Source organism: Oreochromis niloticus, linkage group LG23, assembly GCF_001858045.2.
Source record: "Oreochromis niloticus isolate F11D_XX linkage group LG23, O_niloticus_UMD_NMBU, whole genome shotgun sequence".
In the NCBI taxonomy this organism is placed as follows: Eukaryota; Metazoa; Chordata; class Actinopteri; order Cichliformes; family Cichlidae; genus Oreochromis; species Oreochromis niloticus.
In genome coordinates, this window is record NC_031986.2 from 17656403 (window position 1) to 17683853 (window position 27451).

A 27451-nucleotide genomic window follows, 5' to 3' on the forward strand; every position below is an offset into this window, starting at 1 on the left:
ATTTTCTTCCCCTACTCCAGACTGGCTGCACTGTAACTAAAGCCTTAGAGAGGAATAAAAAATGAGTCCAGGAAATGTATTACAGGTTTTTATTTAGTATAGTAGTTAATATATAGTTATGAAATGTTTTATTCACTGAGTTAAATATTTCTGAATTGAAAACTAATTTAAAAAAAAAAAAAAAGAAAGAAAGAGAAGTAAATAACCTCTGAAGCACTCAGCAGTGGGAGTGTGCTGTGATGCCGCTCTGTTATTAATTTTGGGAAGCCCGGCTGTGGGGAGAGCCCTGCGGTATCGCGGGCGGCCACGGGGGCGCCAGAGAGCGCACCTCTCCGCTAAAGATGTGAAAATGGCGGAGCTACAAATGCTTCTGGAAGAGGAGATTCCAGCGGGACGAAGCGCGCTGCTGGACAGCTTCACTAATTTGGAAAGAGTCGCGGAGTACTGCGAGAGCAACTATGTCCAGGTAGGCTGACACAACCGTGGAGGGGAAGAAGGTGTAGTTTGTTTCTTTTTTTTTTTTCAATGGAGCGAAGTGGTGCTAGGCTAACTGATGCTAGCGCTGCCGATGCAGCGCAGCCGTGCTGTCAGCTAGCCTCGGCTAGCGCAGCAACAACCTGCTGCCGAGGCGTTTTTTGTTTGTTTGTTTTTTTAAAATTAGATAACAAACTCATAATGTGGCATTTCCCACCTGATTCATGCCGCTATTTACTGGCCTCGCTTTTTTTGCTTCACGTCCTCCCCTCAGTATAACGATGTGTGTGAGCTGTGCATCCCACCGTGGTGGGTTAGCCGGGTAGCTCGTTAGCTTGCTGCTCGTCATCACCCCTCAAACCACCGAGCAGGCACCGTGAAAATCGATTTCTGTGCTCCGTGCGGGGATCAATCACTGCCAGCCAGCTGATCAGGCTCCGGCCGGAGATGTGGGACGCGATATCAAGGCAGATTAACCTCTGATAGGCTGTGACAGGAGATAACCCGCCGTGACAGCGTTACAAACAACTGATTTATGATGCTGTTGATGTAGCAGCCACACTTAAAACCCTTTAAAAAAACATGCTCAGCCTGAAGCCATTCATGTGCACCTCCGTGTTTAGAGATGGAGAGGGGAGGGGTGTGTGGATACATTTCTGCCTGTGTGTGAGTGCAGCCATTCAGACGCTTTGAAATTCTGCAGGTGTGATCTCATGTCATTTCGGCATCTCCACTCATTACACACTCGCAGGCCAGCTTTCAGTAGGTGAGAAATCGGGGAATAAGCTAGTACACAAGGTGCGATGCTGAAATCTGACATCCCTGATGAGCTGGGCTGATCAGGTCTGACAAGTTGCCCTGCAAAGAAGAAGGAGGAGGAGGAAGAGGAGAGAGGTGGTGGATGTTGGCAGCTTGCTGTCTGGCAGGTTGCCCTGTGAGGTTTTCCCAGCTGCTGTCAGATGGATGTTATCACTGATAGATCAGCTGGACAGAAGTAGGAAGCATCAGGAGAATGTTTAGTGTGATGCTTCACCTCTTACGTTTTCATATTTTCTGTCCTTTTCTGTTTCACTTTAGAGCAGACTTCTTCCAGCATTAGTCATTGAGGAATTTAAACCTGCTAACTAATATTTCGGGTTGTCATTCACACGATGCTGCAGGTGTGTTTGCTGGAACTCCACGCCCAGGAGTTGTTTGCAGTCAAGGGATGTTTCACTAACAAAACCAACCCCTAGTGTGTGAGATGTTTGTATTCACAGACTTCAAAGTCAGTATTATGTTGGGTTTTTTTTTTTATAAAGGACACAGTGTTGGTTGTCACTCATGCTTGATGCACCGATGCTCTGAAATGACCATATTTAGTGGGTAATTGAGTGTTTCCTCTATTTATCAGTTACTTTCTCTCAGACTTTTTCAACTTTTTAATTCGTGGAGTGATCATTTATCACAAAAGTCACTTTCTTTTTCCTTTTTTTTTTTTTTTTTTTTTCTTTTTCATGCGCTGTTGGCAAACACTGTGTGCCATCAAAAGTGCATGAATTCTGTTTGGTTTAACAGCTGGCAAAAAAAGAACAAAGTCCGTGCTGGTCCTACGCCTGTTTGCCTAACTACCTGTCTGACCCTTTGCGCTTATAGCCTAACTACATTCTTACAAAACCAACAAACAAAAGGGGCGACAACTGAAATAATGAGCAAATTATTTTCACAATTTTCTTTGTGGGGGAGCAAAAGCAGTCCTGCAAATGTTTTCAGCATCAATACGTCTGTCTTATTATCTTTGACGGGTGATTCAGACTTTTGTGATGAAGGATTGTGGAGCCTATAACACAACCTACCCAAGTTGCTGAGGTCATTGCCATTGGTGTTATGTGTGGTCATGTCCCGGTGCTTTACATGTGGTGACAGCCATGATAGAAACCAATAAAATTCTCTTTGTTCTGGCCATGTTTATCTCTCACATCTGTTCTGATGGTTTGAGCAATCTCTTACATTGGCATGTAATTATTATTCCTTATACTGAGGCGATGATTGTTACTTTTCTGGTGTGTGTGTGTGTGTGTGTGGACTCGGTTGTTAGTTTTAAGCCATTTTGGATATGTTGTGATGTTTATTTTTGTTAATTGTGGTTCCCATCAGAGTCAAAAAGATGAGGATAGAGTGCTACCTTGTGGTCGACAGCTTTCTTACCGTATGAGCCGGTCCTTGGTTTCTCAGCCGAATCTGCCACTCATTATTTCAAAAAAACCACAATGTTTAGCTCAAGAAGTTAGAACGGGACTTCTAACACCAAACATACAGTCTGTGGTTTGATGTTGTCAAGACAACGTGATGAAACATTGGTCAAAGGAATTATTAAGCTTTGGGACACTTTTGACCAGGGTGACTATTTAGAACTGTTGATTCCCAGGTCTGGTGTCCCTCCTGCCATAGTATTTCTTTAAAAAATTATGCACATGCCTTCCACAGTAGAGAGAAAACGTTCTTCATGTCAATATAAAGCATGTGAGGTTATGCTGTAGCCACCAGGGATGGGTGTTTGAAGCCGAGATCCAGTTAGATATTGACAGGGAGCTGTTCGGTCACTGTATTTGCTCTGAAATGACTCTGCAGAGTTGTGGTATATTTGTAATGTGCTACCTTTACTTGGTGCCAGAGCTCATTATGATATATTGTTTTCAATAGGCCCAAAATGTGCTTTCTGACAGCTGTGGTAGTATTTGGCTGAATGTTTGCCGTACTGTTTGTACAGAGGCTCGTTTTACTGGTCCAACTCGTGTAGAGAGCAGTGCTGCTGCTGCTTCTTTTTTTGTTACGTGGTGGCTTGAAAGCAGCCTTGACAAACGTTACTGCTACCCTTGAGCTTTAGTAGTGAATGACAGCCTACCAGGTGCCAGTACAAATGAGGGGAGATGTGTTTCTTAGAGCAAATAATTGTTTTAATTAGCGTTTTTCTGACTTAAAATGGGCTCCGGGGGGGGGGGGGGGGGATGCATGTGAGCCCAATCAGTAAGGGTGCAGCAAAGGCCCTGAGTCTGTTTTGACTTATTTAAGTGAAATTTGCCTTTTTTAAAAAACTCTTTCTGCCCATTTTGACTTAAAATGGTTTAGTAGTGGAGTAATATCCATTCTCTCTTTCCGGATACATGTCACTGGATTAAATCCGTCTCTCCTGTGCCAGCAGGTGCTCTCGTGACTTTTACCACATAACCTGCTTGTCCTCATTCTATAGCAGCGCTGCGTCCTCTGCTCTCCTGTAAATGATGCCATTTGTTTGCAGGCTGTGCCAGATGCTTAAACTAGTTGGATTAAGTAAGTGTGTGTGTGAGTGTGAGTGTGAGATTCTTTAAAATTTGTCTTGGATCAAAAGTGCGCTGCATGTTTCACATGAAAGGGAATAGACTGATTACCACAGAGGGTGCTGCTCATTGAAGTCGTCGGGACTCCCCGGCTTGTTGCTTGATGCTGCCTCTCAGTTTTTTGTTTTTGTTTTTTTTTTTTTCCCCCCAGTCTTATGTCAGTTTAGCCCAGATATCCTTTCATTCTGATTCGATGTGTTTGTACAAAGGTTTCCTGGCTTCACTGTCAAAACTAACAAATAAATAAATAATAAAGAAGAAAAGGAAAGACGTGGGCTTTCCCATTATCCTGGCACCGCAGCCCTGGATTTTGGGGAGTTAACAGCATGGCTTAAATTTGAATTTTAAAGTAAAATCAATAAGGCAATATCCAATCACAGCCTAAAGGCTGCTGCAAACAATGCAGTTAATCTGCTGCTGCCACTCACACACAGGAAACTCTAATGAGCGGTTTTGTCCCCACTAATTTTTGTTGGTTACACTGCAGATTATTTGGAAATGGCGAGCTACAGCAATCAGACTTTTGCAGACCCTCAGATGACATTTTAATGAAGCTTGTTTTGTCCAAGCTTAAATCTACAGACTAATGTTGGTCTTTTTAGAAGCAAGAACGATCAAGTTTGTTCTGCTTCTTTAAGAAAACACCTTAAAAATGATTCATCTTTATTAAAGTAGCTGCTTATGATTGAGAGAAAAAAACAGGAGTAATCTGATTATTTTATTATTCTAAAATGCTCAGAAAAATCGGTGAAAAAGCCCTTAATCATTGCTAAAAGACTAACATTACTTGTTTAAATCTAAACATAGGCAGTGCTTGATCACATAGACCAAATTAAAGCTGCAAATTGCCACATTTGAGAAGCAAAAATGCTTTTTTTTTTTTTTTTTTGGTGTCTGCTTTTGCTTTCATTCACACCATTATGTGCTGGCTTTGTGCTGCAGCTCGACCCCGCATGCTGCGCTCGGTGCAGTGTCACAGAGGATTAAGGAACACAGTTTCCCAGCAGAAACATTAGCCGATCCATCTGCCCTTTGATGTTCCTGTCGACGTGCCCACGCCGTGCCCACGGCCAATCGGCTGCCTCTGAACACCGCTTTCACGCCAGCTGCAGCTGTTTTACCTGCTACTCACTTCACTGCTGCTAAGCTCTTTTCTCTTGCTTCACTACAAATTTGCTTCTTGGTGCTGAAACCTTTTGCTCTCCATCCTGCTTACACCAACTGCATTCAGGCTCCATTTTTTGTGCACTGCTTTTTGTGTTGGGATGATATTTTCTCTAGCATTGAAGTAGCTCTAACCTCTTTAATGACCTTTTTGAAGTGCTCATGTGGGGATTTATCATTAGTGGGTCAGCATTGAGTTAAATGGTAACTATGTGCCAGGTTCAACATAACCTGTAGCCCCATTAAATCGTCCTTCATAAAGTGTGTTTGGATAATTACATGGAAAGGGGTCTTTTTAGCTGCTTCCATCCACTGGGGCTTGTTTTTTACAAACCCATAGCTCAGCTAATTTGGAATCAAGTTCAAATGAAAGCTGTCTGTCTCTGTTCGCCATCCTCTCCTTGTTCAGAAGGCTGTGTAGCCTCAAAGCTCATACAACAAGACTGAGGTGCAGGTTCTTCCTGAGGCTGTGAGGTTCATGTTTGTAATCTCTTGTATGACAGTAAATGAATACTGAATAAGAAGGTCCTAGATTAATTTCCAGCCTGAGAACTTTCTTGTGAAGTTTGTGTTTTTTCTGTGCTTGTATTGCTCTCTTCTGATAGTCCGTCTTCCCCACAGAGGCCAAAAACATGAGGTTAAATGGTGATTTCAGGCTGATTATAGGCTAAAATGTGCGTATAGATGTGCAAACACCTCCTTGCAGTTGCTTGGTTTGCATGCTGACATCACTTGCCATCTACTCACTCAGCGAATCACGACTTCCACGGGAGATTGTTTCTTGCTGATTTTTCTTTGAAAGGACTATGTTTTTAATTACTTTGTTACTGTTATTCCTAAACATTGTTGTGTACTTTTTATGGACCAATTTTACAGAATTAACAGCCTAATAACATCTTTTTTTTCTTTGAAGAGATGCTGGCATTATAATAGACATTTTATTTGAGTGGATATCACCTTTAGCCTATAATAATATGTATCTTGCTGTTCCTGCTGCTACAGTAATCATCAGGGCACTGATTATAGTACAGCACTGCAATGCAAAATTGTGCATTCCTTTATGTTTTGTTAGGAAAATGGGAAGTAGGTGTAGTATGTTAGTATGGTGTAGTATGAAAACACAAAGAAAATGTAAAGAAATGAGGACTTTTGCACAATACTGTAGTACTCATTACAGAAAGTGTTTTGACACAAAAGCAGAACAACTTTGTCTGTGACAGTTTAGTCTTCCTATGTCTCTGCACTTGCAGAGAATAAATGTGCAGATGTTGACTGCTGTTCTTCCTGTAGAAGCCAAGCCGACTGGAACAATCCATTTATATTCTGCTTGTTTTTGTCAGGGATCAAATGCAAACACAGTCGTTTCAGAGATGCCAGAACCCTGTGGGGGTACCAGTCATCTGCTGCAACCTCTAATCTTTGTAGCTGCCCACCCTCATGCAGCAGGCTAGAAGTAGCCCTGGAAGTGTGTAAATGCCCCCTGTGGGATTTCCTCTGTGTTTTGACATGGCCCTTGTCTAAACTGTTAGACTCATCTGAGTACAACAAGTACTACAAATGTGCAGGAATCTTGTAGTGTAAAGGTGGCCCACTTAAAGTCCGCATTTTTCAGAATGTCCTCAGGTAACCCAGGCTGTGTTTTTCCCCTCTCCTCTCTCAGTTTTCATCACTTTGTAAAACCTGCATCGTTTGCTTTCCATGAAATGCAAATCATGTCTTTTGAAAGTCAAATATCCATTTCTCTTCTTCAGTCTCCAGACAAGCAGAGGGCGCTGGAGGAGACCAAGAACTACACCACCCAGTCTCTGGCCAGTGTAGCCTACCTGATCAACACACTGGCCAACAATGTCCTGCAGATGCTGGACATCCAGGCCTCGCAGCTCCGCCGCATGGAGTCCTCCATCAACCACATCTCACAGGTGAGGGAAGTTAAACAAATCAGGCTTTTGACTCACCCGCCAAGAAGGAACCCCCTGCATCAGTTCTCAAAGCACAATTAACAGTTAAATATCGCCTTTTAATGCTCTTTGTCCTTTTTCTATTGGGTATTAAACACTGTGTAAGCCTCATGAGGTTTTAATAAAGTTTTACTATCCATATGGATCAGACGCTGATGTGACTGTGCGGATAATGAATGTATAATTCAGTGTATCTGCATTGCAGGCAAATACGCGTGCTGAAGCTGCACGCTGGATCGAAAGATAAAAGGGTTTCAACATGCAACAGATACTTCAAAGCAATCAAAACCTTAAATTATGAAACACTGAAACACCTCTTCCTCCTAATAAAGTCTTGGAAGGCTTTCAGGACTAAGTGTTTTAATTAAAAAATGAAAAAAAAAAAAATGAAAACATGCCTCTCATCCTTAGACGGTGGACATCCACAAAGAGAAGGTAGCACGGCGGGAGATCGGCATTCTCACCACCAACAAGAACACGTCCCGCACGCACAAGATCATCGCCCCGGCCAACCCCGAGAGGCCTGTGCGATACATCCGCAAGCCCATCGACTACAGCCTGCTAGACGACATGGGCCACGGAGTTAAGGTGCTGATTCTGGTCTTTTTCCCTTAAATTTGGCCACAAGTAGTCTTAAAAAGTCACCAACCACAAGCCAGTTTATAAGAGTGATGTGATTATTTTTATATTTTATGAAATAATATTGATTTAAGGGATAGAATTTAGGTTATATTGGTATTTTTTTGTATGCAGTACTGTCAAATACTTAATTTTAGGGGTCAAAAGAAGACCATGGAAATGTGTTTGCATGTTGGGATTAATCCAGGCTGCTCACTGATGAAAATCTAAAGGATAAGCAAAGGACGTGTAGAGGTCATGTTCTTTATTATTTATTAGGTTTCAGTGGTTTTCAAAGTCAAGAAATCTAAGAAAAAAATCAATGACTCAGGTTTTTCACATGGACGGGAAGCCAGTGACGGCCAGGACATTAAGCCTGCCACCTGCAGCTGGAAACAGGCTTTTCTCATGATTTTATGTTTAATAAAATCATGGGAGAGCCTGATTGTTAAAGCTTTGTTCCTGCTGACTTTCTGAACAATGACAAGCTTGTTTATACAGAAAACTGAAGCGCTGGCTTTCAACCTTACGAAGGTCGAATTCCTCAGATTTTAAACACTGAGCTATTGTTGGCCGGAGCTCTCCAGCTCGGCTTTGTGCAGCACAAGCTTGAACAACTGTTGTTTTCCTCCCCTCCTTCGCACACTAATCACCTGATTTCTTCTCTCTCTCTTTATGCTTGCCTAACTTTATCTTTGTTACCAACTGTAGTGGTTGCAAAGGTTTAAGGTAAGATTTTCAAAGTAAGAGCCCCAAACAAGGAAGGGCTTTTTGTGATTTGTGGATGTTTTGAATTGTCCTGTCTGTGGTTTCTTTTACATTTTTGGTTTGTTTGCAGTTAAAAATGTCTTTGCTTACAGAGATTTAGATTATATTTTAGAAAAATTCTTTAAAAATGAACTTGTGAAAAATCCTTTGCTTGTCTTATTTTAATGCACAAAAAAGTAGAAATATCAGTATTCGCTTTATGTTGTCGTTTTTGGAAATAAAACCTGGAGAAACCTTTAAAGATGCAAAATTTACAGCTGGTATGAGAGGAAATGCAAATGCATTACACCATAATTTGGAGCTTATTTGCATCCATGTATTGCGTAAACGACAATTTATATTTGATTACTACAACCAGAATTGAATCACAACAACCAGCTTTGTATCATCAACACCAACTCTTATGATTTTGTATTTTAGTTGATGATAATAATATTGTGTTAGAACCTAATTTTGCCTACCTAATTTGACTCTGGCACTTCTGTTTTCCCTCTCCACAGACTGTCTGACTTAGATAAGCCTGCTGAGGGCTGTCTCCCTGTACTTTATTGTTGTGCTATGACCAAAACCCCCCCCCAAACTTTTAATTTGAATTTGTGACAATTTGTGAATCTGTGACAGAACGTAAAGAAAAGCAGAAAGTTTCAAGACCTTTATTATCATTACCCAAAATTCATGAAGTTATAGTTGGAGTGTAAGAGCCAAGTTAGCTTAGCAAAAAAACCCCCCAGAAAGTTGGTTGTAACGACCAAGTGTGCAAAGGCAAAATCTATCCATCAGCACTTCTAAAACCAGCCCATTAGCATGTAATATATTTTCTTTCTTTTTAAACTGCTTCAAGTCTTAGTCAACCACATTTATTCAGCATTCATATATTATCTATACCTAAGCACTTTATCTAACATTCACACAATCACACTCATGCTTGCTGGATGCCCCTCCTCCCAATGCCTCCATGCATCCGATGCAAATTCACCAACCGATTAGTAGATGACCTGCTCTTACCAACTGAGCCTTTGTGTGGACGATGGAGATGAATTCTTGTTACTGGGGCAGATGTTGTTACCTCCTCATGCTGAGCTAAGCTACCTGCCTCCTGTAGGAGTGCTGTTAATCTTCTCTTCTAACTCTCATCACAAAATAAAGGATAATTTGAAGGTTGATAGCTGTGTAAGAAGTCTCATGGTTAACCAGCAGATTTCTAAACCAATGTCCACTTACCTGCCACAGGCCAGCGCTCAGAACATGAAGGCCGGAGGAGGCGGACTCCCTCGCACCAACCCCCCACACAGAAGCCCCCGAGCCCACCCATGACGGGGAAAGGGACGCTTGGGTATGTAAGCTGTGCAACCACCTTGGTGTGTGTTGACACGGACGTACGGAGTGCAGGGTCGGTTTTGGGAGCGTAGCGACAAGGCCCGTCATATGGACGTGGTTACTCCCAGTTTCATCATCGCTCCTTTACCTCCTTGTTTAATTAGTCTCTTCAGGGTGGTTTTGAAATCCGTTTTAGGGCCAGTTCACATTACAGTGCTGTTCTGTGCTGCTGAGACAACCTGATTTCTTTTATACAAGAAATATTTTTACATCAAGCTGCACGCTGAATTTTGGATTTGTTAGGGCTTCTTGCTCTCAGACATGCAGCATGCATCTTTTAAATAGGTTTCCCTAAATTATTTTAGTTTTTTGTGCAAGTGTGTTAAAGTTCGCTCTTTTTGGAATGCTTAAAGTCTTTTGGCAATGGACTTGATATGAACATCAGCAGCAGTGTTTCCAAAATTCAAGCTGCTGTCTGTTCACAAATTTGTTTTTGTTTTAATACCTGGCTTTTTTTCTGGCATTCAAGACCAGAACGAGGATTTTTAAATCCCTTATTTTAGGAAAAGAAACTTTATATTTTTGGGTTTGTAGAAGAAGAGATTGTTTTGAAAGAGCTTAAAATGTCATCTTAAGAAAAAAAAACAAAAGCTTTTTTTATTCTATTCTTAATTCAAACATGTTAAACTCCTCCTGACTGAAATTAGATCAGACATTAAAATGGAAAAAGCATCAAATGGGGAAAAAACCCCCAATAAGGTTAACTTTCATTTCTATTAGCTTTAAGAAGACAATTAGCTACATTAAACCCGTCAAATCCTGCCTGCCTAGCAGTACAGACACATGGTTGATATTAGCCTATTTTACCTTGTGACTATTTATATCCCGGCACTGACGTATGCATGCTGGCTGATGAGTAAAAAGAAACTGATGTACTTGCATGCTTAACTAATATTTTTACAACTGATTGATATAAATTATTTTTGTAAAAAGAAGGGGTAAATAAAGAGTAAAATACAGAAGATTCAGTTTAACAAAATGGAAAATGTACAAACGCTGACCTGTCCAAATTTAGCTTCTATATATAAGACCTGTGGTACTTGTGGTGATCGTCAAGCTAAGTACAAACAAGGTACATTTAAAATGACACAAACGAAAAACTGTATTTGCAAGGGGGAGGCTGAATACCAAAATCAAAACAACTAGGATTCATAACAAATCTTTTTTAAAGTTTGTACATGTTATTAATCACTTCATGTGTGACAATCTTCGTGCAACTTTTCATTCAGATTGGCCGACCCATTAACATGGAAATAAGGTACATATTATATATATTGCACTGTATTATATATACAAATGTAATGATCATTAGAGTAAGACATTTTAAGCTCCAAAAAAGAATCTAACTATTAATCATATGAGCTGTGATCCCATTATTTCTTAAAGTAAGGTATCTTAAAAAAGGAAAAAAATATATATATTTATTTAAATCCCGGATTAGCCCCATTCTTATTGCATTTTGTTTATTTAAATTGAACAGTTTTTTTCTCGTTTGCTCTCATAATTTCATTTTCAACTGATTTAGTCTTTTTCTAAAAATGTATTTTTGAGGCATCATCATTATTTTAACTATAAAATGTGTCCCTCAGCTTGTATCTTGGTCATGCTGTTAAGTAATTGCAATAAATGTATTTTATCTTTAACCATTAAATTGAGCACTATCAGCCAGATTTAGCCATACAGGCACGCTGTGGCAGGTTAATGGCTTTAATTGTCTTTAATTTTAATTGTATAATGTAGGTGTAGTTTTGGAGCAACTTTAATTAGAGTATCACTTTTCACTGAGACGTTTTCTGGTCCTTTCTTAGTGTTGGAGTATTTTAATGTCATGTTCTGTGTCGGAGCTCATGGAAGCTGCGGAGGTGTTTGGTGTTGTCTGTCTTGTGTCTGACTGTTGGAGGTGTCTTTTATCCCACAGGAACTCTGCTAGTGCACCTCATAATGCTGTGTGTGTGTGTGTTACCCCTGGGACAGTCCTATGTATGAAGTGCTGTTTGTGTTTCTGTGGAAAAAGTGTGTGTGTGTCTCTTTCTGTCCCTTCAAGACGCATGTCGATCAACCACCGCTCCAACCCTCCATGACGCACCTTCAGCCGCAGCCTGTGGCTACAGGCGGACATCCTCTGTGTGATTTTTAATTTGTCGCCTTCTCCTCTGTTACTCAACTTCCTCTGTTTTCACTTTGAGTTGTGTGTTTGTGACCCAACTCGCCCACTCCTGGCTGCCCCATATTCCTCATAGCAGCGTTTTGCCATGGCAACAGTGCTCAGAGATGGGTCACCCCACTGTGTCAGCTGGGAAATTTACTTCCAACACATCTTATTGCAGGCCCAGATCAATAAAACCTCAGGGTTATGTTTTTTTCTATCCCTCCCATGTTAAAAACTGATCATCGTAGAGCTGCTGCTGGCTGAAAAACCACATTTTCAGGTTTTTATTCAAGAATTTTATAGTTCAGAAGATGTGGGTGGGATCACTTGGGAATGTAAACCTGTTGCTCTGTTTTTGTTATTTTAGATCCCTTGAACAATTTCATAATTTCAGGATTGCTTTTGCTAATTTACACTGAGACTGTAAGTGTTGAATTAACTACATAACTCAGGAATTGTTGCTAAGTGACTAAAATGATTGAGTGGCATCATAATATTTCATACAGGAATATTTTTTTTGTGTTGTTTTTTTTTTCATTTCATGAAAAAAGAGTTTATAAACACAAACTGTACTAGCAGTAGTACAATTATTATTTTTTTTATTTAAATTTTCTTTGTTCCAATAATTCTTAAAAAAAGGTTTAAATTCTAGCATCAATTTAACATCATGAAACGGGCGAGCTTGTGACTCCATAACATTGTGATCCATGAAAAATACAGTCCCTTTTAAATATCTTTGAAGTTAGTGCCAGAAAGATGGGGAAAAAACAAAACAAAACAAGCTTCATCTCTCATTGGTCTTCATCAGGGGTGTCAGACTCACTCTTTGTAATGAGCCACATAAAGCCCATTTTGGTCTCAAGGGAGCCAGGCCAATAAGGCAATGCACCATAACCTGCCTTTGTTGTTATGTAAACTACAAGTAAACGTTGTCTTTGAGTGAACCAGGGGGTCTATAAAAGCACAGTACAGTTACTGTAGAGTTTTTAGAGCCAAACAGATAAAGTGGTTTTACACTTTATGACAAGAATTAGGGTGAAAATGTGCCAAGCATTTCTAACGTACTGCTAGTGTAACCTCACCATGAAGGGCAATGCACTTTGTTCAAAAGCTGAATATATAATAAAAACTAGATTGCAGTTCGCCTCTGGTGGGCCATGTCTTGCCAAGCTTATTACATTTAACTGACACTAACCTGAAACTAGCTCGTACAACATTTTAAACTTGCAGTCAGTCTACTATCAGTTTTGGAATCGAATGAGGTCGAGTAACAAGGTCTGCACGACAACAATTTAACTGCAAAATAACATAGGAACTCAGTAACTTTGGTTTTATATAGGATACAACAGTTGGCAACCAGTCCAGTTGGTTCCCCTGCTGTAAAGAAATTAATTGCAGACAGGTTGGAGACTGACTTGAGTTTATTGCGAACTTTCACCAACGTGTCTGGGAGTGATTGCAACAGTCTACGTCAGACTGTGATTGTTTGCAGACAGGTTGCAATTGTTTTGTGATTTAACGTGGTTTTCAAATGCAAAAAAATGTAATTGCAGTCAGTGGGCAACCACAATTTTTTCTTTTTCCTTGTCTGTGGGATTTTGCCGTCCTGTTTTTATCCTAGTGTGACTGAGCCATAAACCACAATTGTCCAGCATTGCTGTAAAATAGATACATTTTTACATAAGCAATAAATGTCTTAAAAATCAACAAATCAAACATGTCAGTAAAACTAGTTTTATTTGTAGGAGTTGCTTGATTTCATTAAGTACAAACAAGCTCACAGTGTATCTCCTTGGGCGCGTGTTTTTCAGCTGACAGCAGCCACGTCATTTCTGACTCTGCCCCCCTCACCTGTGGACCCCAGCCAGCCCCGATGTTTCACCACCTGCCATCACCCATTTTTTTTTAAGTTTGCACTTGTTTGTTTCTTGCTCTCCTCCTCCCTCTCCCCCCTCCCCTCCCCCTACACTTCTCTATGGATGCCCTCCTTTCTCCCCCCCTCCCCTTCCTCTCGACTCCTGTCCTCCTGACCCTCTCGCAGGCGCCACTCCCCTATAGGACGCTTGAGCCGGTGCGTCCACCCGTTGTCCCTAACGACTACGTCTCAAGCCCGACGCGCAACATGGCGCACCCCCAGCAGAGCCCTGCACGCACTGCATCCGTTAATCAGAGGAACCGCACGTACAGGTACCCCCACCCCACTTCCCAGCATGCTTCTCTACACTTTTTAAACAAGCCCCCACCCCCCTTTTCCCCCACTCTACTTGCCTTTTCTTCTTCTCCTCTCCTACACTTAAAAATGCGAGCCAGCTTCTGAGCATCTTCTCTGATATGACACCTTGTGGAAATTATAACCACTCTTACTCCCTAAACCTCACATCCAGGCCCACATCAGCAGCTCCAGCTCCCAGGAGAAGCCCAGACTGACACATTATTTAGAAACCTCCTCACCTGTTTGCTCCCCTCGCTGCTCAGATAACAACAAAGAAACAAGCATGAGGTAGAGATGCAGAGCTTTATTTAGCTTGGCTAGACACAGGTTCCTATGGTAATAGTCATTAAATAGGCAGCGTCGCCCCCACAGTCCTGTCAATCCACTGTCAGCTCATCTCCCAAGATGAGGCTTTTTCATGCCCAACACGGAGTGATATTCTTAGATCCACTCTGCTTGCCGTCTCAGAAGTAAAAGCACGAGGGGTTTTGGGAGGGGGAAAACAACATGGAAAGTTTCGTCACGGCGTCCCATCTGTTGGCCAAATGTTTCAAGTATTTCTAGAAATAGGAAAACTTCCCCGACTCTCCTCTCAGCACGAGTGTGTATCCGCTCCACTCCATCCATAGCTCATCTTCATCATCTCTCATCCATGCTCTCTCCCGCCCATCAACAGAAAGTCTGCCCCATGTGTCACAATCTTTCCTGCTGCTTTTACGGCGTCTCATATCTTTGTCTTTGTCCCATGTGGCCACTGCGTCACCTGTGTCATGTGTTCCTGTGAAGGCTTCCAGCTGCCCCCTCTTTTTCTTTTTAATATTGTCACTGTCACATAGTCATTTCAAAGGCATACAGCTCACGCTAACACATCAATGCTCTTGAGGGTGCTACATTAATGAAGTGAGTTATTAGGAAAACAGAAAAGACAGCTGAACTGTGTGTTGCTTGAGGCTGGTTGCAGATTGAATATAAAACTGTGTGTTAGAGAGGTGAATTATTTATAGATCTAAATTTCACTTGGAAGTAAATGATGTGAGCCTGGGAACAATGTCAGGAACTTTCAGGAAATGTCTGTTGTTTTCCCCAAAGGATTAAAACTAAGTCGGGTTCAGTGTAAACGGTTACTCCAGCATCTTTTCAAGATTGGGATTGGGGATCTGAGTTCGACAAAACTTTACAAGACCAACACTGGAGAGTGTTTTTGTATGTGTGTGTTTGTTTGCATTTTTATATGTGTCAATATTTTTTTTAAAAAAAGAAATTAGTGCAGGTCAGAAAACAAAGCACCATGTGATATCCTGAGGAGTTGGCATTCCTATATCGTCATGCTAATATTGGTCACTGATCAACATTGCAAATCACCAATGATGCTGTTGTAGCAGTCATTTAGCATTAGCCCAGAATTTAGCTAATGCTATTAAAAGCTGTCACTAGCAAAGCAACATGAGTAACCTTAATTTGTCTAACCACAAACCTAATTTTATAATGTATTTGTTTTGTGGCTATAAATGGTTCATCGGGTGAAATTTTTTTTAGTGTTTTTGTTTCATTCACACTGAAGGTCTTGTTTTGCCTGTTTGATAAATCAGGTACTGGACACACTCACTGGTTAGTTCATGGGAGCTTTCAGGCAACACGTTCTGTCTAGTGGAACTAAAGCTAAAGTTTTCTGTAGTTGAATCTGTGGAAGCGTTACCAACAGCTGCCTGCTTAGACCTTTTGGGGTCTGTTCCTTGACCCATTGCTGTACATGGTCTACTTAATTCAGGGACTGCAAATCTTAGGAAAACATGCCCTGCTTCTAACTTGATGATGAACTCGGTAAACACTTGAGTCAGTTCATGGTCTCAATTGTTTTTAGGTCTTAATGAATGTAAAATTACTCTTTTAAATTAAGTAAAAATATAAAAATAATAATAAATTAGCATATACTTGAGTGTGGTTAAACCTGTGATTGACAAGTTCTTTTGTTATGAGACGGCAGATTCATCTCTCTGTTGAACAGCACTTGGCTGCATTTAAAAAAAACAGACGTCTTGTGTTCCTTATTTTTTTTGCAATTATTATGCAGATTTTTGTCATAGTCAACAACTGATTCATCCTGCTAACAGTGCTAGCCAGCTAGCAAGTGGTAGGTGATCAGCTGGACCCTTTTTGTTGGATATTCACATCTGATTTAAAATAAACTAAAAGCAAAATTCCAGATTCTTTGATTCAGTTTATGATGCACCATCTGGTGCCCCTGGACACATCATCAGTGATGTAACCTGGGGTCATTGGGGGTTTCGGGTCTTTCAACAATCTCTCTTCTGACAGAGAAGATAACCTGGTGTCTCCACCTTCCCCCATGTGAAGACAACTATATCAAAACTGTATTTCAAAGACTAGTAGATTACTTAACGAGGCTAGAGCCATCTTTTTTTATACAGACTATTTGCAAGTGCAAAATCGTTAATTTAAAATCATAACTGAGACAATTCACGCTTCTTGTTCACAGCATGGTTTTTGCCCCTTCTTGAGTAGTTTTGTACTTAAACTCAAAAGTTTATACTGACACTAGGTTAAAGTAAAGCACAGACTGTCACTTTTCCACCCATCAGTAGTTCTCAAAGTTCCTGACTTTTGTTCCTGTGGCTCTATAGTTGGGTTAAAAAAAAGCTCCATACTGGTTTGAGGGCAGACTGCACACCATGTTACATGTAGGCTGTATTATTTCCTGTGATTGTGAAGAAGAGGTGCAGTTTTTTTTTTTTTTCTTCCAATATCTGCTGCCGTGTTTGTTTGTGGACTGACACGTTTTTGCCGACCCATCGACAGCAGTGGGAGCAGCGGAGGCAGCCACCCCAGCAGCAGTCGCAGCAGCAGCCGAGAGAACAGCGGCAGTGGCAGCGTGGGCGTGCCCATCGCCGTTCCGACCCCAGCCCCGCCCACCGTTTTTCCAGGTAACCCCTTCTTTTTTCCCCTTCCTCTCTTCTCGGAGCTGCAGGACCTTATTGTTACTGAAACGTACTAACTACACTAATCTGTGTTGAGTAATCTGGGAGTACTGCTCACTCTGGCTTTCATTAGGCGAATCAGTGTGCAGGAAATCTGGATTGATTTTTCTCTCCCCTTCTCACTCTTCTCTTAACCTCCCTCACTTATCTTTCCTCCCCCTTTGTATCCTTGCACGATTCCCCCCTCAGGTTCAGCCCCTCCCCAGTCCAATGCAACCAAACCTCCCCCAAACACTGCCACAGCCCCTGGGCCCCCTTCCTCTGCCCTAGACGGCCCCCCACAAGCCCCCAATCCCCTGTAGAGATCCCGCCTGTACCCCACCCCCTCCCCAACTCCCTGCCTCCACGGTACCCACTGGCACAGGCCCCGCTTCTTATGGCAACCCTGTACAAGGTGAGTGCGACTCCCTCCTCACCCCCTGCACGCCCTCCATCCCGCCTTCCGTGACGTGCTTGTATGATCCCAGTGTGCTCATTCATCACCCTGATTTATTTACTTATTTATTTTTCATCTGGAAGTCTGAATTAGTTCTTGAAAGATTTTCAGATCTGAAATTTCAGTTTAAATTTAGAAATTCAACCTGTTTGTTTTTAATGGCAGGAAAAAAGGATTTATTGTATCTGCGATGATTACACCAGTAATTTTCAAACTACAGGTAGCTGTGCAGAAGACACAAAAAAAATGAAGTTATACCGTGGACCTGAATACATTTCAGCATAAAAGCTGGCTTAAGGAAATAATGATCACAATAAGTAGCAGAAAATAACAAGCAAAACATAAACAATGATAAAAATTTATAAACAGTTGAAACACAAAATTGACAGGATTCAGATGAAAACATTAGACAACGACCACAACTATTACGCTCCCTCGATGTATACAGTAACTACTGCTGCGAACCCTCGATGATAACAAGTAGTCGAGTACAACTAGATTCCCTTGACGACGACTACTAAGACGATGTTCCCTTGACAACTACGACGATGAATTAATTCCCTTACAACTGACAACTACATTACTTAGACTACAAAGACAACTGTTATGTTCCCTGAATGAATACAATAACTTCTGCTGCGATCCCCAGATGACTCTGCTAGTCTACATTCACTTGATAACTACAAAAATCCATTAGTCTTCAGATTGTCCAATTCAGGGTGAAGTAAAGAAGAAGTTTCTGCTGGAAACAGCTTTGATACTTCTGTAAGCCAGTTTATAAACCGCAGTCACTTAGTGTCAAGTACTTTAAGTGTGAAAGGAATGGACAGAAAGAAGCCCTTTACACAAGCGGAAAACAAACCAATACTAAGTTGAAATGAGCAGTTTAAACTGAACACAGTGAAAATGTCAGTAATTTTAAGAAAAAGGCAGATAAGGCTTTAATGTTTAAGCTGGTACCTGATCATTTAAGTTGCTTAAAAAATGCTAGAAACAGTGAAGTGGTTATACCTGTCGAATAATTTCTCCTGACAGCTGTAAATTCCCAAAGATTTTGTGATTTTAAATTCAAAACTTGAGTGAAGTTTAAGAGGATTATCTTTTGATGTAACTGCAGTTTGTCTGGCCTCTTCTCTGCAAAAACAAATTTGAGTGTTTTATTTCAGACCTGGCAGGCCGGCGCTCAGTGATGCCACTGAAGTATTCAGAAAACTGAGAGGGCTCTGATCAGTGGAGCTGCATTATTTTAATTTGATGGTTTTCTATTCAGGTTGTAGACTGGATTTAAAGCTCTGATGAGCACTGCGGTCGGTATTAAAGAGAAACTCTCACCTCATAAGGGCTGCACACATGAATTAAATATTGACTGCAGGATATGAATTTAAAGAAGATGAGTCTCTTACCTGGGAGACTTGACTCTCTCAGTGTTAGAAAACACTTGTAAAACAGGTCTTTGACTGCACATGTCTTTGCTGTAGTCTGTGGAACACACAAAACAAACAACCTTCCACAAGTCCTGTTTGTGTGCAGCTCTTCTGCCATCTGCCTCCAACTTTCCATCATCCCGCTGCTGCTGCTAGATGCTCCACTCGTCCTCCCTCTCAGCCTCTCATCGGCCTCCGGCATCTCTGTTCATGATGATGTTCTGATATTTAATGCATGAGCTGTGTGGTGATACGCTTTCTTCCTGTGTATATTTATTTATTTGTTCTTTTCTTAATGGTGTCCAGGTGATTTGTTCTTCTGTTTTTCTGTGGCTCAATGTTGTAATTATCATGCAGTTCTGGAGGGTGGAACTGCTGTTACTCAAATGTTAATATTGAGTTGGCTCAGAGAGAGATTTGGGACAAGTTAAGGAACGTGTTACTTAGTTCTTTTTTTTTTTTTTTTTTTTTTTTTTGTTTCCTGACACTTTTCATTTGAAGGTGAGATGCAAAAAAAAAAAAGTATAAAATGCAAAGTTTTCTAGTTTTACCTGCCGTTTTTCTGTAGAAATATCTGCAGAAAAACAGAAATTTGTAGCAATTTAGCGTTGAACCAAACTACTTAAGTATGTTTGGCTCAAAATGAAGAAATGTTAAACTTTGCAAATGGAAAAGGTATGTTGTTTTTTTTTTTTTTTTTCTTTTTTTTTTTTCTTTTTTTTTTTTTTTTTGGGTAAAACTGCAAAGTTTTGATGCAAAATCCAAAGAATTGCTTATTGTCTGAGCTAATAGTAAACCAGTGCAGAGGAGCACAGTAAGGTGAATTAAAAATCCAATAAAACATTCATTTCTAAAACACAGCCCTGCTGCATCCCTGACATCTATGTGGCTGTTTAAAAATAGAACTTTAATAGATTATTGTCAGATTTCAGAGCTTTATTCTTCTAATAAACTTGGTGTTGTAAGACAGCAGCACATGGTGCTGCCATGCAACTGCTGCCTGCACTCCCAGACTCACGTGGCTCTCTGCTGCCCCCTGCTGCCGTCTTCTCTCAGGTGCTCCTCAGTTCTACAGCATGAACCGCCCCGCGCAGCAGCCTCAGAACCCTCCGGTGGGAGGCTCCCTGCCGTACCGCCGACCCTCGTCTGTCACCGGTCAGCCCAACGTGACCCACAACCAGAGCCAGCTTAACGGGGGGCCACACTTCGCCCAGAACCAAGGTACTGCTTCTGTGTGTGTGTCACTGTTTCATTTTTGGATTTCTATAGATAAGATTTTCATTCCTTATGAAGTCTGAACATAAAAAAATGTGTTAACATTATTCTTTATCCTATAAAGGTTTGGGCCAATGGTAATGCAGCTAATGGTTCTGTAATCAGTTAAATTGCAGACGACCTTCTAGTTAATCGTTTTATTTATTGCTATATAAAATACTGTAAATGATCAAATCATGACTTGGGTTAAACACAATAAAACTGAAATATATTTGGTAGTTTAAGGCAACTAATCACACAATTTTTCTTTTTTCTTTTAAGAATTGATCATTTTCCATATATTGATGGATCTATGCAGCTCGACACACACACACACACACACACACACACAGACACAGACAAACGCCACACTAAAGAGGAGGAAGTGAATTTGTTTTTAACTTAAACAGACCAACCAATATTACACTCTGGCCACTTTATTAGGTACACATTTTCACCTGCTCATTTACACAAATATCTAATCAGCCAGTCACGTGGGAGCAAATCGGTGCATTTAACCACGTAGGCACGGATAAGGTGACCATCTGAAGCTCAAGCCGAGCATCAGAATGTGGAAGAAAGGTTTAAGTGACTTGAACATGGCATGGTTGTTGGTCTGAATATTTCATAAACTGTTGATCTGCTGGGATTTTGCAGCACAACCATGTCTAAGCTTTGCAGATGATTGTCTGATAAAGAGAAAATATCCAGTGGGGAGCAGATGTCTGGGTGAAGATGCTTTATTGGGGTCAGAGGAGCATGGTCAGACTGCTTCAAGCTTCAAACTCGTACTTGAAGGACTGGGGCTCTTCTTTTAGAATACAGGCGGGGGGGGATTAGTTACTGGTAAACTAGAGAGATGGTTTAAAAAAAAAATGGTAAAATGAAATCTAATGAATTCTTCTCTGTGCTCTGCTCGTGAGCACCCGTGTGTGAGCAGTGCATGATAAAACTTTATTATTACCTCTGTTTCACTCAACAGTCTTATCTGCTAATTTAAACTTCATTGAACCTTTAGGGGTTTTTTTGTTGGTTTTTTTGAGGGGGGAGTTGTGTCTGCATTTTCTATTAAACCCTCGCCTGTCTGGTCTTGTAGTCTGCCATTTCCCATCAGCTTCAGCGTCCTCAGCGGACTTCACCTCCTCACCAGCTCTCTGTCTGCACAGCTGTTAAGTCTTTGTGTCTGCTGCTGCTGTCAGTCCTGCGATCTTCACCCATCAATTATTCCTTTGATTAGACTCAGACGCTTGTCTGACAGCCAGATGAAGAATGAAGACTTTAGGCTGCACATCATCTTCCTGATTGATTGAAGAAACATTTGGATCATAAAATGTCTGTGAAGCTCTCCAAAACGGTTCACTTTCCTCTCACAGAAGTTCAAGAAACAGTTTAGTTGTTAATTGTATTATTAATTATTGGTCAGATGACTTTTATATTCTCTGGTTCCATCTTTTAAGATGTGACAATTGCGGTCTTTCTTGCCAATTCTTTGGATTCTCTTAATTTTCACGGTTTTCTTTTTTTCTCTTTTTGGTTAATATTTTTTGGCATTTCATTAATAAATGTATAATTAAAGTAGTTGCAGGCCTGCAGGACTCTGATGAGAACCCTGTTCTTTACTAAGTGTTCTTTAACTCTCTGCTGTGGTCTCTCTAACCTCTTCCTATTCACGTCTGTCGCCTTCCTCTCTCTGGCCCCGCCCCCTCCTCCTCTGTGTATTGATTTCTGATTGGTGATAGCAGGCCCACTCGTGCCCCCTCCCCCTCCATGCAGATCACCCCTCAGCTGCCTCTGATGGGCTTTGTGGCCCGTGTTCAGGAGACTAGTAAGTGGCCTTTAGCTCTTCGCCCCCTCTGCATGACCTCCACTCAATCTGGTGTCGGTGTCTGTGTGTGCGTTTTTGGGTTTTTGTTATGTGTGAATATTTTCTCAAGTAAACAGCCACCAACATCAGCTGCTGCCCTCACATTCAGGCTTCGTTCTGAGCAGTTATCTTTAAACTGTGTGAGACGTTTGGAGATTATGCCAGAAATATGATTGTAAGCTCCAGAAGACTCAAAGCGCGATAATTGATTCAAATCACTGAGATATTTCGGGGCTAAACACTCCAAGCATAGTATGACAGTATTTTGCATGGCAACATTATATTGATACAGGTTCACGAAATACGAAGGTTTTAGTTCAGGAAGAATAAAATTAGCTGCGATTTCAGTCCAGCAGGTGGTGCTGTTGACTTTTTTCCTAGTGAGGTTGGCACCGTCAGGAAGAAGTTGGCAAAGTTTCTTCATCTGAGGCAAAGAATAAATCAGAAAAGCACTTTCTGCGTTTAACTCAAAGACATGGATGTCGTGTGAATGTAAAATACTGCAAACACGAGGGCACTGTCAAACAATAATTTGACTCAACCTCAAAAACCCACCAACACCTGACAGATTTACCTCGACAAAGGGGGAAAAACACAATCTATCACCAACTTTATGTGCAAACACCTGCATTCATGCAGCTCAAGACATTACAGTCCAGCTGTCTGACACTGTCACAGAGGAAATGAAGCAGAAAGTGTTGGGTTATTTGGAGCATGTGGACATCATGGGGCTGCGGTGGCCTGTTTGTTTTTTCCTTTTTTGGACTACACCGACACCAAGTGCAGCAACTACACCCGGAGCCAGACTTCACACTAGCATAACAGAAGTCGCTATTCTGCCATTGGCAGCTGTTGGATCTACAGCTGCCTTAATTTGCATTTGGATTTTTTAAAAATGTGCCGAGGCAGGTTCAGACGTGCTTTAGGGTTTGTGGTAACCTTGCTATACTACTGTAGAACCGCACATGACTGTTAAATGATCTAAATGAGCACTTTTCAATAACATGGAGACAAATGTTATAATAGGATAGGTTTTAAACTAACTTTTAGTTTAACAAAACTTGCGATCTCTTTCTTGTGTGGAGCAAACTTAAAAAAACACCAGTACGAATGGAATTATCCAAAGAAACTATAGGGAAAGCTGTAACCCTGTCGAAGTGCGTCATCTGTCAGGAGAAGGTGACTAATGCTGATGTGGTGCCAACAAAAGGGGAACTTGGAAACAAAATGATTCCTCCTGAAACAAACAAACCAGATGGTGCAGGCCAGCTTGGTGCTAATGACGTTTAGTGCAAATCCAATTTTGGGGGAAAAAGCAAAGTGTGTGAAGGCCAATAATCACAAATGTATGATGTGTGAGGGGATAAGTGAACAGCGTGGTGGCAGAAAAGCTCTCAAAGGTTTTATAAAGGAAATCTGGGCCCAGGGGTCTCAGTTAACCTGATGTCTGCTTCACCCACTATCAGCATGCAGGTTGGGTGCATTCATCTGAAACGCCTTGTACCAGTATGCAAAACACACTGGGTACATAATGACTTTTGAGTGTTCATTGAAGATTTTAGTTCCCCTTTCATGTGTTTTGCTCCAGGAACATTTGAAACCACTTCACTTACTGAGTAAAAGTAATGCAGAGCATGTGAGACTACGAGCAGATGTGACGCTTTTAAAAACCAAAGGCTCATTTTAGTGTAAAGGTATAAAAGCAAGAAATGGAGAAGTGAAACTGCTCAGAGGAAAAGTATTTTAGGTTTTTCCCATTGATTAAAATCTGAGAGGGATTTCGAAGCCTGAAGGAGGTGGAGCGGCAGCAGATGGTGGCGGTTGACTGCTCGGTATGATGTGTGTAAGCAAAGAGTGTGAAGCATGATGAGAATAATGAGGCGTTTGTATTCGTGTGTTCCTCGTTGATTACTCCGGAGGGTCTTTCTGTAAATGCATGTTGAGTTGCTGCGTGCACTTTTTGTTTTCAGCATGTTTGTCCTCAGGTTCTCTGTAAAACTGACAAACAACCAGCATGGGCTGTTTCTGCATGACCGTGAGAGTTCTGCTTCTGAGCTTCTTCTCATCTCTAACTGGTTGTCTTCCCCTCCCCTTACTGCCCAACCTGGAAACTACTCCTAGTCTCAGACGTGCCACCTCCGCCAGCCGACGAGCCAGTGTTTGAGGAGCCCACACCTCCTCCGCCGCCACCTGAAGACTACGAGGACGATGAGGATGAAGAAGAGTCGGCGGTGGTGGAGTACAGCGACCCCTACGCTGAGGAGGACCCGCCCTGGGCCCCACGCAGCTACCTGGAGAAAGGTCTGCCTTTGCTGGTCAAGGAAGTGTGTGTGTGTGTGTGTGTGTGTGTGTGTGTGAGATAAAATAAAATGTTGGAAGTGTAATGTGGAAGATTAGTGGGTCCAAGAGGGGAAAAATGGATTCAGGGAAGAATTTAAATTAAAAAAAAAAAAAAAAAAAACTTGAATATTTTCCTTTTTTCTGCTTATTTTATAAGCAGAAAAAAATGTGTAAATGAGGACAATTTGGCAAAAAAATGACTAGAAAATGTTACTGTTTCATTTTATTAACTAAAAAAAATGGAAAAGGATTTCTTGCCATAAATTTACAACTTGTCAGAAATAAAAAATATTTTTTTCTTAATATTAGTCCATATTAGTCCAGAATATTAGTCCACTCCATCTTTATTTAGATATTTTATTCCGTCATCCCGCAGTGGTGGCCATCTACGACTACACCCGCGACAAAGAGGACGAGCTTTCGTTCCAGGAGGGCGCCATCATCTACGTGATCAAGAAGAACGACGACGGCTGGTTCGAGGGCGTCATGAACGGGACCACGGGCCTCTTCCCCGGCAACTACGTCGAGTCCATCATGCACTACGCCGACTGAGCGGCGCCTCCCTGAGCAGGAGAGGGAGCGGGAGGAGCGCTTGTTGGGGATGGGAGCGGGGGGAGGGAAGGGTTAAAGGTCAAAGACTTTGATCGAACAGAGCATGATCACCTCCGGGCGAAGAGAGCAAAGAGCAGGGAGGCGAAGTGGAGGCAGCTTTTTAGGGTTTTTTTGAAGAAGGACATGACAGACTCGATGCTCAGTCATTCTCTCGACATAGTCGCCGCTATAAAACGACCACTACTCTAGATATAAGCTTCCCTGTAACGTTTCTTTCTTTGTGACTTTGTTTGATTAACGAGGAGGACTGGGCGGTGATGGGTTTGTTACTTTTTGAGAGTTTGTTTCACACTACGAGGCCACTAAATTGATTTCTGCTTCTTTTATGTTTTTTATTCCTTGTGTTTTTAGCAGTTTGCCCAATATTTATTTGTAGTGGGAGGGGGGGATGATGAGTGGGTAGATGAGGCGCGCGGCCTCGGAGAAAAAGGGCTGGAGGAAAATGCCTTCAGGTTTCGTTATTCTCAGACACTCCAGATGCAACAGCGATATCCTCAGTGAGACGCATGGATGTGCGGGTGAGGGCACGGAGTGTGCCAAAGCTGATGAAGATAAGCACATCAGATGTCTTAAGGTGATCCACGAAGCTAGATAAACGGGGAAATCCTCCTTAAGAGTGCTTTAAATGATGAACTTTCTTCGTTTTTGTTCCGTTTGTGTGGTTAAAGCGGACGAGTTTAGTCACTACATGCTTTACTTTGCAGTTTTCAGGTGAAGGAATCGTCATCCAGCCCTCAAATCAGAGAAAGGCGTGGATTTAAAGTTTGCAGCTCCTGTGATAAAGTTGGATGAACAGTCGAGGCGAGCCGTTTACTTTTATGTCTTTATCCTATCTCTTTTGCGTTAACCAAGAGTTGGCGGTCGAGTTTTGCTTACAGAGCGGCAGACTGCATGTTTGAACTAATGGAGGGGGGGGGGGGGGGACAAAAAGCTTCTTTTCTGCTCTACTGATGATTAATGTCTTAATATTTTTAGATATGGTGTGGTTTTGGTTTTTGATATTCACCCACGACAAACCACGACGACGATGCATTTAGACCATTTCTAAGATGCTTGTGCCATATTGAAGTGTGTGTGTTGCTGTTTCAGAGGTTATCACTTCATTTTGCAATAAAAATCGGCCGGAGGGAAGCGGGACTGTCGTCGAATTACAGATCTTTAGTTTTTCCCGAGCTGTTTGAAATCAGAAGCACATACATTTGTAGTGAAAGTTAAAAAAAAACAAAAAGGTGTAGAAGAAATATTATAAATGTGAAGATGTATTATGCCCTCAGACGCAGGAATTATTGAATATGAAAAGAAGCCAGCTGTTGTGTTTTGAAATGGTTTTAAGCATCCCATTAGGGCCCCGATACTTTTGTTTTTAAAAAAAGACTGTGAGTTTAGGCACCATTCGTCCTCCGTACGGTTTTCGATGCGCTTGGCTGTTGGGTGTTTGCGAGGGCTCAGTGCTTGTACTTCTGTCAGGATCTTTTTATTTTCTACTCCCAAAAAAGAAAAAGGGAAAAAAAAGAAAAACAACAACAACAAGTGGGTCTGTATGTGAGTCTTGCATGCCATTGTTATTATCTGTACTGGTGTCCCTGAAACCTACGTGGCAAGATCACCCATTTCTAAAAAGGCAAGCAGCCCTGCAGCTCTGACCAGGTACCGCCAGCCTCATCCAAAGAGACTGTACAACTTTACTTCGAGCCCACGTCCGAGGAGCCGCTCGCTGACCTGTGGGGGAGGAGGGACAGAGGGAGGGGAGGAGGGACAGAGGGAGGGGAGGCACTCGGCTTCCTCCTCCCCCCTGACAGTAGCCGTCATCAGTGGTGAAAAATCGTTTTTTTGTGTGTGCATAAGCTGCTAGTGAATCCTGCGGACAGACTGCAGGTGGGAGATGAATGAGAACTTTGACTCTTGATGCATAACACTCATAAACTGACACTAAAAAATAAATAGATATATATCTGAGTGAGGCCCTCTGGTCTGCAGGATTCACAGCTTCCTGGAGTCACAGACGTCCCATCGGGATGTCGAGTTTAACAGTCCATAATGCCATTGTGTTGCACAGTTAAAGTTGAATTGCAGAAGTATCATATTTGTAAAATCATGAGAACAAAGACAATAAAATTATTGAGATTTATCGGTGCAGTCTCATCTTGCTTCATTGATGTTTTTTTTGCTGTGCAGAAACGCATGTGAGAGAATCACGTCTAGTTTTAAAGTACACTGGGGGTAAAGACTAAAAATTAAGCAGTCTACTGGGAATTCCCATGTCTCAGTCTGTGGAGACCAGTTTATAATAAAACTGAATTAAATAAAGCACCAAATCACAACAATAGGTGGCTCAAGGCGCTTTACGTTGTAAGTTAAAGACCCTACAATAATACAAAGAAACCCCAACAATCAGAGGACCGCCAAGAGTAAGCGGTTTGGTGACAGTGAGAAGAAAAAAAACTCCCTT

At 41.5% G+C, this 27451-nt stretch overlaps 1 protein-coding gene across 1 annotated transcript; it reads left to right on the forward strand.

Moving 5' to 3' along the window:
- The first annotated feature begins 268 nt into the window (after nucleotides 1–268).
- Nucleotides 269–27130, forward strand: abi2b (abl-interactor 2b). The gene is given in 12 exon segments (XM_019351617.1): nucleotides 269–466; nucleotides 6746–6913; nucleotides 7364–7540; nucleotides 9569–9614; nucleotides 9617–9675; nucleotides 13906–14051; nucleotides 16894–17018; nucleotides 19989–20153; nucleotides 21929–21949; nucleotides 21952–22011; nucleotides 24172–24351; nucleotides 24767–27130. Coding segments are annotated over 12 exon segments (1440 nt in total). The 5' UTR covers nucleotides 269–349; the 3' UTR covers nucleotides 24943–27130.
- Nucleotides 27131–27451: the final 321 nt, after the last annotated feature.